This window comes from Hemitrygon akajei, chromosome 17 (genome assembly GCF_048418815.1).
Source record: "Hemitrygon akajei chromosome 17, sHemAka1.3, whole genome shotgun sequence".
NCBI classification, from domain to species: Eukaryota; Metazoa; Chordata; class Chondrichthyes; order Myliobatiformes; family Dasyatidae; genus Hemitrygon; species Hemitrygon akajei.
In genome coordinates this window covers 41025580-41041523 of record NC_133140.1, presented here as the reverse complement: position 1 = coordinate 41041523, position 15944 = coordinate 41025580, and the positions used below count along the sequence as shown (strand labels likewise).

General features: G+C 42.5%; 1 protein-coding gene across 2 annotated transcripts in view; it reads left to right on the top strand.

Moving 5' to 3' along the window:
• The window catches only part of irx5a (iroquois homeobox 5a), a 42884-nt gene extending 38064 nt beyond the window's left edge, over nucleotides 1-4820 (top strand). Inside the window, exons 4-5 of one of the 2 annotated variants that reach the window (XR_012101890.1) lie at nucleotides 2293-2416; nucleotides 4715-4820. Coding sequence is in view for 1 of the 2 variants with exons in the window: in XM_073069982.1 (XP_072926083.1) it covers nucleotides 2293-2297 (5 nt within the window). In the remaining variant the exon portion in view is untranslated. Of the gene's footprint in view, nucleotides 1-2292; nucleotides 4226-4714 lie in introns of those variants that run through there. The other variant, XM_073069982.1, reaches the window with a different exon arrangement.
• The last annotated feature ends 11124 nt before the right edge of the window (nucleotides 4821-15944 follow it).

The window sequence follows — 15944 nt, the reverse complement described above, 5'->3', positions numbered from 1 at the left end:
ACCTGTTCAGGTTCATGGCTACGGGATTGCGAGGTATCATGAACACAGCGGAGAACTGAACTGGTTGATATAAAAGTAGTGTGGTATGTGCGCATGCATGTGTGTTTATGTAAGAGACTAAACTTTGTGCGTTAACTTGGTGAGACCGGCCAACAGTTGCAAAGGATAGCTTTGGAAGGTTTGGGATGCCACTGGAGGTGTGTATACATGTTCCAGGAATTGTATTTTGGCAGACGCATTTGCGAGTTTGTTTGTGTATTTTAAGAATGTGTCTGTAACCTTGATGTAACAGATCTAAGTGCAAAGGGACACAACAGGGATTATGAGTTCAGATGCACATAAGTGGCAGATTGCAGAGTACATACTCTTCAGTTTTGAGTGTGTACTGTTTAATTTTTATCCATCACCTATGTTTTGCATGGTGTGGGAATGAGTGTGGAGATATTTGAGGGAGAGGTTATCCCCAGATATATCAGCACCAGTTGAGGTCAGGCAATGTCATGTTGAGAACCCTGATGACCACAGCCACCCCTTGACCTTGATATTGACCATTCGTAAGCCCTTCACTCCTGGGGAGAAGCAAAGTATTTTGTGAGAGTTGTTCTCACTTAAAGTCACATGTTGGAATTCAGAATTCTGGCGCAAACTCGAGGAAATGATTGAAAGTCACCAGATGCACCCCAGAGATATAAACCTACTGGTAAAAGCAAAGTGTCCAAGGAATATCTGGGGCAGTATAGCCCGGGGAGTGCAAGATGCCACATGGGCAACTACAGGAAACACCAGCAGCGATATCACTTCTTTAAAGGGGAAGTGAGGCATCGATTGGTGGAAGTTGAAGTAACTGGGGAGCGATAACGTCAGTGATTCAGAGAGCTGATGAACCTGCCACGGATTATGCAGAATGTAAATATTGAGCATATGAGGAATATTCGGGGATGGATAATCCAGAGGGGGATGACCCAGTCTTCCTGAAAATGCTGAAGGAAGGCCTGAGCTCAGCCCACCAGGAAGTTTTAGATGTGGGGTTGACCTGATAGTATCATGGGTCAGAGAGATAGACCAGAGGAGGGGGAAGGGAAGTCGTAAAGTGGCTGCAGTGAATGTAGCTGCCGTGATGTCACAGAGAACTTGCTTTGTGCTCCAGCAGATGGGACATGTAACAAGGAACTGCGGGAGCAGACGTGGGAGGGTAAAGGAGATAAGGAGATGATTTGTTCAGCTGTGGCTTCTCAGGCCATGGTTGGAGGCAGTGCTCTAAAAAATGAGCTAAGTGTGAAAATCACTCACCAAAACAGGCAGAATGCACAGCAGCACCATCTTTTCAAATTAAGTGCTGAGCAGATTATAGAGCTGGTGAGATCAGACAAGCAGCTGACAGCAGCCTCTATTGCCAGTGGGGGTATCCACAGATGTACACAAGAGGTTTATTAGGCGGCCAGCAATGTGAAGAGTTGGTGGGCACAGGGTCGTCAGTATTGATAATTCATCTACCATTGCCTATGACTGGTGAGGCGATTTACATTACCAGTGCAGGAGGTGAAATGGGAAGAGAGAAGTCAGCCCCAGGGACCTGAGATTGAGCGAGCGCAGCTTCCTGTAGATTTTTGCGTGTGCCCAAACAATGAAGGTACTATCCTGGGGATAGACACACTGAGTAAGGAAGGTGCAATCATAGACTCAGGAAAAGGAGAAATAACACGGACAAGACAGGGACACTGAATGTGTGTGACCCATAGAGTAGCTAACATGGCCCACAGAGAAACAGCAGCCCCAAGCAGGGAGGAGCGACAGGGTGATGTGTGGGAGTCATGTCAGGAGGTCCCAAGGGGAGGGGTTGAACACAGTCAGGAGCTGTTAGAAGTAACGCAGCTCCCTGAGGTAGCAGTGATTAAAGTAAAGGCTCACCAGAAAGGGGTTAGTAAGGAGAAGAAAGGGAATGGGTGGGCAGACATCAGTGTGAGGAGGGCAGTGGAAAGACAAGAAGAAACTACAACTGCTCGTTTAGTAAGATTACAAGGAGATGTGAAGGACCTTTGTAACCAGCTTGAAGTATTGAATGATTGAGCACAACAGCAGCAGCATGCTGTTGATCAGAGCGAGCTGGAAGGAAAGGAAATAGTTCTCCCACAGCCAGGTGACCAGGTCATGCCTGAATATGTACGGTTTACTCTCAGATGGAAAAGACTGTCCAAGAGACACTTGTGTCTGTATGCAGACTCGGCAAGGTAGATAGTGGAAACGCTGGACCCAGGTGAAAGCGTTTGACTCACCTTTTTGTCATCCCCACAGACTGAGCGGGCGATCAAGTGTGCTGAGGAACAGTGTCATTGCAGGGAGCCTCAGAGATGAACACCAGCTGGCTGCACCAGACCTGACCACAGCCGATGGAAGCACAACTGCAGTAAACACGAAGGTAGAGGACACCGAGAGAGTGTGACAGCAAGCCACGAATACCATGTTAAAGCATAACGGTAACGGTAGTTTGTAGTGAAGGCTGGGTGCTGAAGGCAGACGATTAGTTTTGCAGCCAAGAATAGAAAAAGTATTAAGGAGAATGATGGCAAGGGACCTGAGTTACAACAGAGGAATCAGGTTGCACAACTTTGATGACATGGCAGACTGAGAAAAAGAAACTGCATATGGCATCAATGGGGAGAGAATACAAATGAGCTGGACCCTGTCAGTGGTTTGGCCAGCCATCAATGAGACAGTCCAAAAGGGCGTGCCACTGGGGTGAGGTCCTTGCAGTCACTTAAATAAGACCCCGCCTGTACATTGATGAGAGCGCCTGTGAGCCTGATACAGTTACCTTGCTGGTGCCCCTGGGAAGAGAGTGACCATTGGTAGCCCCTGCAGAATTTTAGCTGTCAGAGACTGAAAGTGTGAAGATAGAGAATGTTATTAAACTGCAATCAGCCAGCAGGGAAGGAAGCAACAGCACATGAACGACAACGCTGCATTTTATAGACTGTTGGCCAAATTCCTTGGAACAATCTCTCCGCTTAGTGTCTTGTAGGTAGTCATTAGGGATGATAGCATTGGTGTAGACGCACAAAGAGTAATTGGGAGGGGTTTCCAAGCAGGGCATTTTTGCTGCCCTATTTGAGTAGATTCTCCTTAAGGTTGGCTTTTCAAATGGTTCCGTTTATTATCAGAGAATGTGTACAATATACAATCTGAAATACTTGCCTTCGCAGACACCATGAAAAACAGCAGAAACCTAAAAGAACGAATGACAGAAAAACATTGGAATCTGAAAGCCCCCTCTCCCATGCAAGTATCAATGCAACCTGCCCCCTCTCACCGCCCATTTCAGCAAAAAGCGTCAGTGCCCATCCCCTACCCAGCAACAGCAAAGCACTCAAAGAGAGACCACAGCCTGCAGTCAATAAAATCTATTGTTTACCCGACAGTTCGACATGCCACAGGCTCTCCTCTCTCACTAACAAGGGACAGAGGGATATCACCCATGTTCACAGCAAAAGGAGAGACTGACAGTCGCTGTTACGATATTACAGTCTGCCACGTCACTTTTCCATACGTCCACCACAGCAAAATCCTGATGTTCCATCTCCTGTGATGCCTCATCGGCAACACCAGCCTGAAATCAGTCGTGACAAGGCCGCACCCCAGAGGTGCCATTTTCCAAGTTGCGCCTGGAGAATATTAGAAAACAGTTGGCCGACAAGCTCCGGGAACGGGAATCCAGCTGCCGTGAAAAAATGGCAGTTTGACTGTCACTTGCAGATTGGGACCTCGATAGAACCCCAACCACCTTGAAAAGCAAAAAAAAAAATCATTAAAGAGAGGAATTAAGCTATTTTTTGTAGATGAGCTCAAAGAGGCAGCCAGTTGGTGCCAACTTAATTCTACCTGCAAATTTACTTTTGTCCAGGAGAGCCAAGAGAAGGGACTGTTAGGGCATATTCTGGATTTAGGATGTATAGTAAATATCAACTAGAGCATCTAACTTCAGCAACCGGTCTTTAGACCTGAACATGGATTGTAGATTGAATTTAAAATGCAGCTCTGGACAATTGGCTCTGAGTGCTGTGAACAGCAGTTAATTGAAAACCAGACAATACTTATTAAACATTCATTTTGAGTGTCTGGGATGTAGATTGTGAAGAAAGAGGAGTAAAAGTTATATGTAATTTAAAGGAAGCATTGTTGATACATTATAACTATAGATTTGTCCTTTGATCTTTAGTATATAAAATGTCATGTAATGTTAGGTTAAACAGGCCTCTTCCTACTCCTTTTTGTTGAATAAACCACTTTTGTATCTACTAGCTTCAGTCTCTCTCTCTCCAGTGACTTTCTTCACACTCCAACAATGGGCAGATTGAATAGATGGCGGAGATGTAATAAACTGGGTGATAGACCTGAGGGTGTTGGTGATAAAGTGTGTGTGTGTGTGTGTGTGTGTGTGTGTGTGTGTGTGTGTGTGTGTGTGTGTGTGTGTGTGTGTGTGTGTGTGTGTGTGTGTGTGTGTGTGTGTTTCAGAGAGAAAGAGAGGATCTGGTTAGATCAGAAAGAGAAAGATCTCTAGAGACAGGTAGGGAGTGAGTTAGCTAAAACTGAAAAATTCCATGTTCATATAATTGGGTTGTGAACTATGAGGCAAAAAAAAAATACGATGTACTGTTGTTTTCAATCCCCCAACACCTTATCTCACAATTTCTTTTCTCTCCCCTATTCACTCCAGCAGCTTATTTTTGCTTTGGATTTCGATAGCCCCCAGTCTCATGAGAACAAGGAAAATTGGGGTTAAAAAATAGTGGGAAAGCAGATGCACAAAGATAGAATGGCCTGAAGAAGCAATAAGAATAAAAATCATCATTCATTTCATGATACACCAACTGCAATGTATTATCGAAACTGTTGTCGTAGTGAATAGAACTTATTAGCCTTGTGGTAAGTTTGGTGATTCATTTTTGTGTTTAGAAAATGCAATGAAATGTACTCATTGTTATGAAGACAATTATTCTGAAGCAACAATTGCAGGATGTGAGACCAAATGTGTATGAGGTCTATATGGACAAGTGATCCATTGGAGATAACAGTGCCTGGAGTGGACCCTTCAGAAATGTAAACACAACTCTTAGGGATGTGTTTTATGGGCAGGAAGAGACTAAGAAAATTTATGAAAGATCAAATTAAGATTACTGTAAAAATGTCCATGTAGTTACATTGCTTAATTTTATATACATAAGTACTTCTCATATCAAATCCCTATTGACTAGTCAATAGTTTACTACTTTTCAAAGGGGGAGTAGTGTAGTGTATGAAATTGTAAATTTACCTTTAAAAATTAAATACGCCAAGTGGTAAGACCTCGATGCATTGTTTTACAAGTCGATGCCGTTAATTGCCACTTTACTGTTTTCTGATGGTTACTGAACTTCTGTTAGTTGCTTTAGTAAACACTAATGCTAAAGAGCTAATAGATGCCATAACCAGCACTTTTTGCTCCCCAGAGCTATTTTCATGCACCCTAATACATTTCCTTAATTCCATGGTTTTTCATTTTCTTAATAATCTTCAAGGTATTTTGTTGAATGTCCTTTGAATTTTTTTATACATGTAGTCTACTCCAGCTGATACAGATGAGCAGCGTTCTTAGTCACCTATCAAAGATGCATTCAATTTATGAAGTCATTGGCTCCCATTTAACCCATACCTTTTCGTTTTGAAGTTTACTATAACTTCCTGATAATGACAACTACTAACTCACCTAATTGTGATGTTAGGCTGATTTCCCGGTTTATCTCTTTCCTGTTTAATGAAAAGTACTATAAGCTGAGCAGCAGTCTTCTGGCACTACCCCTGTATCCAACAAGGACTGAAAGATGATCAGCAATAACTCTGTTGTGGCCTACTTTGGATACTTTTAACAAGTTAGAATGCACTCCAAATGGATCAGTTAAGAGACTAGTGTTCATTCATGTTAAATGTCGGTCACATCCCAAGCATTATCCTCATCACTATCATTCAAGTAGTTAGAGTAAAATGATATCCAGTGAGTGAAGAATGACTCTGATCTCAAAATAGAAGGCAACCAGCCTAAAGTCTCTCAGCTTTACGTCAGACATGGACATAGAAGCTTCCTGTTGATTGCCATTCCCTCATCTGAAGAATCCACATCCTCCATGTTGACTTCCACCAAGGAGGAGCAAGGGGATGGAATGTATTTGACACAATACTACTGATGTGGATTGAGTTGACCAGTCTATGACTTAGCTAAAGAAGGGACAATGGTCAAACTCAGGGTGAAACCAGGGGTGCAGTGCTAGCCGGAGCACACCCGGTACATCTTTAAGAAAAAAGCCAAACTAAACAAGCTGATTCATTAGGTGCTGCCCAGGGTGATTTGAGTATCTCAGAAACTGCTGATCTCCTGGGGTTTTTACACACAGCAGACTCTGGAGTTTACAAAGACTGATGCCAAAAACAAAAAAAAAATCCAGCGAGTGGCTGTTCTGTGAGTGAAAACATTAAATCCAGATGAGCTCAGTGCCTTTTATACATGCTTTGAAAGGGAAAATAAAACTGCAGCTATGTGGATCCCTACAGAACCTGGTGGCCCTGTGATTTCTGTCTAGGAGGTTGACATCACAACGTTTTTCAAAAGGATGAACTCTTGCAAGGTGACAGGCCCTGATGGTGTACCAGATAGGGGTCTGAAAACCTGTGCCAACCAACTGGAGGGTGTGTTCAAAGACATTTTCAATCTCGGTCAGAAGTTCCCACCTGCTTCGAACAACAATCAGTGCCCAAGAGGAGCAAAATGCTGGTGGGACACAGCAGGCCAGGCAGCATCTATAGGGAGAAGCACTGTCGACGTTTCGGGCCGAAACCCTTCATCAGGACTAACTGAAAGAAAAGATGGTAAGAAATTTGAAAGTAGGAGGGGGAGGGGGAGATCCAAAATGAAAGGAGAAGACAGGAGGGGGTGGGGTGAAGCTAAGAGCTGGAAAAGTGATTGGCAAAAGGGATACAGAGCTGGAGAAGGGATACAAAGGATCATGGGACGGGAGGACTAGGGAGAAAGAAAGGGGGAGGGGAGCACCAGAGGGAGATGGAGAACAGGCAAGGTGTGATGGGCAGAGAGAGAGAAAAAGGGAGGGGGGAAATAAATAAATCAGGGATGGGGTAAGAAGGGGAGGAGGGGCATTAACGGAAGTTAGAGAAATCAATGTTGATGCCATCAGGTTGGAGGCTACCCAAATGGAATATAAGGTGTTGTTCCTACAACCTGAGTGTGGCTTCATCTTGACAGTAGAGGAGGCCATGGATAGACATATCAGGATGTGGAATTAAAGTGTGTGACCCAACGCAGACTGGGAGACTGTTTCGTTCAACACCTGCACTCTGTCTGCCAGAGAAAGCAAGATCTCCCAGTGGTCACACATTTTAATTCCACGTCCTATTCCCATTCTGATATGTCTATCCATGGCCTCCTCTACTGTCAAGATGAAGCCACACTCAGGTTGGAGGAACAACACCTGATATTCCGTTTGGGTAGCTTCCAACCTGATGGCATGAACGTTGATTTCTCTAACTTCCGTTAATGCCCCTTCTCCCCTTCTTACCCCATCCCTGATTTATTTATTTCCCGCCTCCCTTTTTTTTTCTCTCTCTGCCCATCATTCCTTGTCTGTTCTTCATTTCCCTCTGGTGCTCCGCTCCCCTTTCTTTCTCCCGGGGCCTCCTGTCCCATGATCCTTTCCCTTCTCCAGCTCTGTATCCCTTTTGCCAATCACCTTTCCAGCTCTTAGCTTCACCCCACCCCCTCCGGTCTTCTCCTATCATTTCGGATTTCCCCCTCCCCCTCCTACTTTCAAATCTCTTACTATCTTTCCTTACAGTTAGTCCTGATGAAGGGTCTCAGCCTGAAACATCGACAGTGCTTTTCCCTATAGATGCTACCTGGCCTGCTGCGTTCCACCAGCATTTTGTGTGTGTTGCTTGAATTTCCAGCATCTGCAGATTTCCTCGTGTTTGCCAAGAAGAGCAGGATGAGCTGCCTTAATGACTATTGTCCAGTAGCACTCACATCTATGGTGATGAAGTGCTTTGAGAGGTTGGATATGTTTAGAATCAACTCCCACCTAAGCAAGAACCTGCACCCACTGCAATTTGCCTAATGCCAGAATAGAACTACAGAGGATGTGATCTCATTAGCTCTTCACTTCGCCTTGGATTACCTGAACAATACTATTATTTATGTCATGCTGCTGTTTATTGACTACAACTCAGTGTTTAACACGATCCTTTCTAAGGTTCTGATCAAAAAGCTCCAAAACCTAGGTCTCTGTACTTCCCTCTTCCCTCTGCAACTGGATCCTCAATTTCCTCACTGGAAGACCACAGTCTGTGTGGATCGGAAATAACATCTCCATATTGTTGATAATCAACACTGGTGCACCTTAAAAATGTGAGCTTAGCTACTGCTCTGTTCTCTCTGCACCCATGACTACGTAGCACAGCTCAAATGCCATCTTAAAATTTGCTGACGACACAACTATTGGCAGAATTTCAGATGGTGACAAGAAGGTGTACAGGAGCAAGATATATCAGCAAGCTGAGTGGCGCCACAGCAACAACCTTGCACTCAACATCAGTAAGGCCAAGGAACTGAGTGTAGACTTCAGAAAGGGTAAGATGAGGGAATAAACACAATGAGGACTAGAGGGATCAGGAGTGGAAAGGGTGAGCAGTTTCAAGTTCCTGTGAGGACTTATCCTAGCCCCAACATATCAATGCAGTTATAAAGAAGGCACAACAGAGACTATATTTCATTAGGAATTTGAGGAGATTTGGGATATCACCAAAGACACTAGCAAATTTCTACAGATGTACTGTGAAGAGCATTCTTACTGGCTGCATCACCATTCGGTATGAGAGCTGGGGCACTAAAAATCAGTCATGGGCACTAGCCTCTCCAGCATCGAGAACATCTCCAAAAGGCGATGCCTCAAAAAGATGGTATCTTCCATTAAAGACCCCATTACTCAGGACATGCCCTCTTCTCATTGCTACCATCAGGGAGAAGTAACAGGAGCCTGAAGGCACACATTCAGTGATTCAGGAACAGCTTCTTCCCCTCTGCTTAGGGCAATCCAGGTCAGCATCAAAACTTGTTCTTCTTGACTTCTATCTGAATCGCACTCTCCAACTCCATCTGTGACCCCGTCTCAAACATTGCCAGCTTTGCTCATCCCTCCAATCAGCTTCGACTTTGCTTGCCTCTTCATTGTTTGTGTTGATAGTTTACCACAATTATTAATAATGTCTTCAGTCGAATTTCTTGCCTTTAGAACTACCAGGAAGTTGTCACTCATCTTTGTTAGCACCATCCTAAACTCAGCAGGTCAGACAACATCTACGACTCCTTCTGTGCTGGAGCCATTCTATTATTCCATGAAGGATTCTGCACATGTTCAGTAATTTCATCACATGTGGCTGCTGGTGAGTCCTTCCTATTGTTGATCTTCCGAATATTGAATGTGTGCCTCAGTAACAGATAAAAGTGGCATTAATTTATCTTTGTAAGCTGATTGACATTGTCTGCTACCTTCCTTGGAAATCGCCACCTAATCATAACACTGCATACAGTGGTGACCTCAAAGCTGTAGCCGGTGAAATTGGAACCGCACAGGTGTGCATGTGTGTTGGACACTACGCGTTTGGCATCCAAACTTTGGGGTGGGGGGAGGGGGAGGTGCTAGGGGTGGGAGCATTCAGTTGATTGTGAAAGCAAGACTGCAGATCCGGGAAAGTCTATGTTTATAACTCTGTCATTATTGTAAAGAGAAACATAAAACACTCCTTGTGTTTGTTGCCACTGCACTGTTGCAGAACACATGCAAAATGCTGAAGGGATGCAGCAGATCAGGCAGCATCTCTGCAGAGGTCTCTGCCCAAAGTGTTGATTGTTTATTCCTCTCCATTGATGATGCCAGACCTGCTGTGTTCCTCCAGCACTCTATGTGTGGTGCTCTGGATTTCTAACATCTGCGGAATCTCTTCTGTTGTTGTTGTACAATTGTCCTTTGACTTATATTCATTCCAGCTGCAATACCACACAGAACATTTTTTAGCACTCTGATTTTGGAACAAGCGAATTTCTACGCTACTGATGTTCTATTCAAATAATGATTCAAATCCCACCAGCAAATAACAATAGATTACTTAACACCAGGTCACACAATTAATTAAGGCAGCTTTATTATTCTTATTGGAATACAGAAAGATTAACGGGCTAGCTATTTGTAAAAGCATAATAAAATTGATGACATTTCTCTATGTGTTGCTTCTGTTATTATCCACAGAGATACTGAATAATAATGCTGCTTTAATCATGTTATGACTCATTTGATTGCTCTCTCTCCACCCAAAAGATGAACAACTGTAAAACTGAAGAAATTCACCCATGATGGGTCCTTCGGGTAAATGACAATCTTTATATTACATTAATGAAGATAAAGGATCTGGTTACATATATAGTTACAATTACATTGGCTGTGTAATGCTTTGGAATATGCATCCCCAAAGCATAACATCTTTATGTTTGAGATAAAACAGAGTCTTATTAAAACCAGAATATCAATCAGGTTTATTGTCACTGACATAAGTTGTGAACTTTCTTGTTTTGTGATAGCAGTATAATGTAAACATAACAAGTTACTGTAAGAAATAAATATGTAAATAAATATTGTAAAAGAGGAGTGTTTCGTGGGTTTATGGACCATTCTGAAGTCTGGTCCTAGAGAAGAAGGAGCTGTTCCTAAAACTTTGATTGTTGGTCTTCAGGCTCCTCCCTGATGACAGGAATGAGAAGAAGGTACTCTATGTCCTGATGGTGAGGGTCTCTTATGATGGATTCTGTCTTCCTGAGGCAGAGCCTTTGAAAGGTGTCCTCGATGGTGTGGAGGCATGTGCCCTTGATGGAGCTGGCTGAGCCAACAACTCTCTGAAGCCTCTTACAATTCTATGCATTTGGGAGTCCTTTCTTTTATCCCTTTGATTGGCAAAATGAAACTTGTGAGACCCCACCCCAACAACATTGATTGTTGACTGTACATTACATGCAGTTAGAGAGAAATCTTCTGTCTCAGAAATTGCCCAGAGTAATAGGTCCTCAGCAGGTGCCATCTCATTGGCTCTTCATTCAACCCTGGAACATCTGGACAGCAAAGATGCATATATCTGGATGCTCTTTGTTGACCTCAGCTTGGCATTCAATATCATCATCCCCTCAAAACTAATCAATAAGCTTCATGACCTTGACCTCCTTCTGCAGTTTGATCCTGGATTTTCTCACTTGTAGACCCTGGTCAGTTCAGATTGGCAAAAAAAAAATCTCCTCCGTGATCTCCATCAGCACAGGTGCTCACAAGGCTGTGTGCTTAGCCTCCTGTTCTTCTCGCTTTACACTCTTGACTGTGCCGCTAAGCACAGCTCTAATGCCATCTTCAAATTTGTTGATGACACCACTGTCGTAGGCCAAATCAAAGGAGGTGATGAATCAGCGTATAAGAGGGAGGTTAAAAATCTGGCAAAGTGGTGCCACGACAGCATGTTCTTCCCCAATGTCCACAAGGCCAAGGAGTTGATTATTGACTTCAGGAGGAGGAAACAAAAGGTCTATGAGCCAATCTTCATTTGAGAATCAAAGGTAGAGAGTGCCAGCAACTTCAAATTCCTCAGTATTATCATTTTGGAGAACCTATCCTGGGCCCAGCATGTAAGCGCAATTATGAAGAAAGCATGGCAATGTCTCTACTTCCTTAGGGGTTTGCGAAGGTTTGGCATGACATCTAAAACTTTGTCAACCTTCTATAAATGAGTAGTAGAGAGTATATTGACTGGTTGCCTCACAGCCTGGTACAGAAACACCAATGTCTTTGAATGGAAAATCCTACAATAAGTAGTGGATACGTCCCAGTCCATCATGGGTAAAGCCCTTCCTGCCATTGAGCACATCTACATGAAACACTGTTGCAAGAAAGCAACATCCATCATTAGGAATGCCCACCACACAGGTCATACTCTCTTCTCACTGCTGCCACCAGGAAGAAGGTACAGGAGCCTCAGGACTCACACCACCAGCTTCATGAACAGCTGTTACCCCTCAACCATCAGGCTCCTGATCTAGATAACTTCATTCAACTTCACTTGCCCCATCATTGAACTGTTCCCACAACACATAGTCTCACTTTCAAGGACTCTTCTTCTCCTTCTTCTCCTCATGTTCTTGATATTTATTGCTTATCTATCTATCTATCTATCTATCTATCTATCTATCTATCTATCTATCTATCTATCTATCTATCTATTTATTATTGTCGTTATTATTATTTATTTACTTTGGACTTTGAACTAATGCAGTGCTATTGCATATAGCATGACGGAAATTAACAAATAATCGTTACTAAATGTGATTGATTAGTTTTTGCTTTGTATCAAATTTATGGAAAACACATACAAAGCTGGGTGGCAGGTTGGAAGATTAGACAGAATATAAAAGAGCAGCAAAGAATGATGAGACAATTAATAAGGATGAAATAACTGAGTGCAAGATAAAGTGAATACGAAATGTATAGGGTCTGTAGACAATCAAAAACATTGACAGTCAATCAAGTTAGTGTTGGTCCCACAGAAATTGTGTTTGTGGAATTAATAATAGAAAAGAAGAAGGCAACCTGAATTAATCAGATATTTTCCATCGGTCTTCAGTACTAAGGATATAAGTAACATCCCAGAGGTAGCTGCCAATCATGAAATGGTAAGGAAGAAAGAAATCGGGATAACTGCAATTACTAAGAAAGCGATTATGGACATATTATGGAAGCTACAGGTTGATAAGATCATAGGTCATGATACATTTCACTCTAGTGAGTTAAAAGAAGTGTCCAGTGAGGTAGTTGCTGTATTGGCTTTAACTTTCCAAACTTACCCAAAATGGAGAGAAAATAATGGAAAAGAGCAGACATAAATCATTTATTCAAAATGGGATAGAGACAGCTTAACATCTGCTATGAGGAAAATATTAGAAACTATTATTAAAGATGTTACACAGGAACTTAGAAAAAAATCAAGGTAATCAGGCAAAATCTATACATGTTTTTGAAACAGAAATCTTGTTTCACCAGTTTCTTGGATTTCTTTGAAGAAATATCAAGTGTAGTGGATAAACAGGAACCAGTGAATATACTAAGATTTCCAGAAAACATTTGATAAGGTGTCACATCAAAGGCTATCACAGAAAATGAAAGCTCACAGTGAAGGAGATTCTATATTGGCCTGGACAGAAAATTAGCTGGCTAACAGGAAACAGGGTAGGCATAAATAAGTCCTTTTTGGTTGGTGAGACATAACAAGTGTGCAGCAGCGTTCAGTGCTGGGTCTAAACATAATAATTTCTGCAAAACATAGATATCTTAAATCTAAACTAGGGAAGGTATACAAGTATGAGGGAGAGTTGGCCATGCTTCATTCAGAAAATACACTCAATGGCATGACAGTAGGAAGGAAACTGCATAATTTCCAAAAAAAGTCTATTCCCTCAAGACACTAAAGCCTAAAGAGAAAAGTGAAAGTGGCTATCAGGAGAAATTGTCGACAATATTAAATACAAAGAAGGCATTGATGAAGTTGCCAGAAATATCAATTGGCCTGAGGATTGCGTGTGTTTTAGAAATCAAAAAAAGAGAAGCAAAAACATTGATAAAGAAATGAAAATAGATCATGGGAGTTAAATGGTGTGTTGGCCTTTATGAAAAGGGGGTTTAACATATGGGAATAAAGATATATGGTTACATCTGAAATACTGTGCGCAATTTTAGCTTTCTTACCTAAAAAGCATATGTTTGCCAAAGATGCAATATAGACTGGTTCCAGAATGGCACACTTGCAGTATGAGAAGAGATTGAGTAAACCAGGGTTGTATTCTCTAGAGTTCAGAAGAATATGAGATTATCTCCTTGAAACTTATAAAAATTGTACAGAGCTCAACAAATTGGTTGAGCAAGAATGATTTTCCTGTCTGAGGAATCTAGAATCAGGAGTGTCAGGATAAGGGATAGGCCAAACAAGACAGAACTGGGAGGAAATTCTTCATGCAGAGGGTGGTAAATCCCAGAAACTCTGACACTAGAGTTGGCTAATGAAACAAATGAGTAACTGCTTGACACTAAAAGATAAGAAAAAAGCAGAAATATGTATATTCCATGTGCCCTCTGCTATACAATCAAATTGCTTCTACACGCCTACTTTACTGAAGCATCTATAGCATATATGTCAAACTCAAGGCCCGCGGGCCAAATCCGGCCTGCGGTGGAATTATCTTTGACCCGCGAGATAATATCTAATTACTATTAAAGCTGGCCCCAGTAATCGAAGCGCCTATGGCGTATGATATGGCTAATGCTGAGTTTATTCAGGTACCAGGTTTTCAGGGTTTTTAGTGTTTATTCGGCAGTCTTGCTCGGCAGTCTTCTTCATAAGAAACGGAATTTGTAAAGTGAAACACTTTGTAGTTATAGCAGAGACTGAGACACATTAGAGCAGGCTGAAAAAACGGAGGCAACGAAAGCTGCGTTCGCATGCGTCCGACTGATCCGGCCCGCATGAAGCTGCATTTTGCTCAATCCGGCCTGTGACCTAAAATGAGTTTGACACCCTGATCTATAGCAACATACTCTATGATGTTGGTCACATACTACAATTCTGAGAAGGATGCATTCGCAGTTTTACATCAACAGTCCTCAGATATCTCTGCTGTATGTCTCCTTTCTTATCTTTTCTTCCTTCTCAGTCTCCTGCCCCCATTGATTTTTTTTGAAAAATCATAGCCTTATTCCCCTCCACCCTGCAGTTTGCCACCTCAGTGATTTCCACCATGATCTGCACAATCCGTAACGATAGAAAGGGTGGAAGAAAGACCTCTTCACCAGATTTCCCGGGCAAGGTCTGTTGCATTACAAGCAAAACCTTAGGCTTCTCATGCAGTGAACCATTGCTGCTTCGGGAAAAGATGAAAACCACCTTTCTGTACAGAGCCACTTTAGCACATTTTTTCCGGTTCCATCACAATTTCTTGGTCCTATCTCCCAGAGAATTTTCCTTTCTACCTTTCTATACCTAAATGTTATCAGCAAAACTGAATGAGGGGCAGAATAGTTTTTGATTACATATTCTCTCTTCTTACCCTCAGATGAGTTTTCTCCGATGCCTTGTTGTAAGGCTGGTGAGCTTGCTCATTCCCATCTTTTGTCCCTCTCGGCCAGTTTGTTCACAACAATGACTTTCATAAAATTTGAAGTTCAGATGAAGTATCTTGACCTGAAATATCAAATGTCCTGTACCCTCTCCTGTTGTTGCCTGACCACAAACCCCCACCACCAGCTAGAGTCCCTCCATCGGCTCACTTTCTGTTGTCCAGATGAAGGGTTTTGACTCAAGGACATCAGCTGTCTGCTTCCCTTTACAGATGCAGTCTAATCTGCAGAGCTCCTCCAGCAGCTCTTGCCAGGAACTGTGTTTGTACGTGGGCTATGGCACTAAGGGTGTAACTGGGCTGCTCATTGTGAAATAAAATGGACCCGTTTTAGAAGGCATGCCATAAAGCGAATGCTTGAAGATACAAATGTGCCTGCACTGTTGTATGAGAACTGACATTTTGGCATATTCTAAACTGCAACTGCACTGCCCCTACTGTAGCTTTCCTGCTCCAGTTTTGAAGCAAACAAATTTATTGGCAGCTGCCCGACTTCCCTTTCTGCAGCCAAATATTATTGGTGAACTTGACAAAGAAGCAGATCTCCTTAAGGTTACATGTTTTATTCTATTGTCCAGTTTCTCTGGAAAAATATGTAGATATTCAAAGAGTGAATTCTAAAGAATGGTGAATGCATTTTCTAAGATTAGCATGT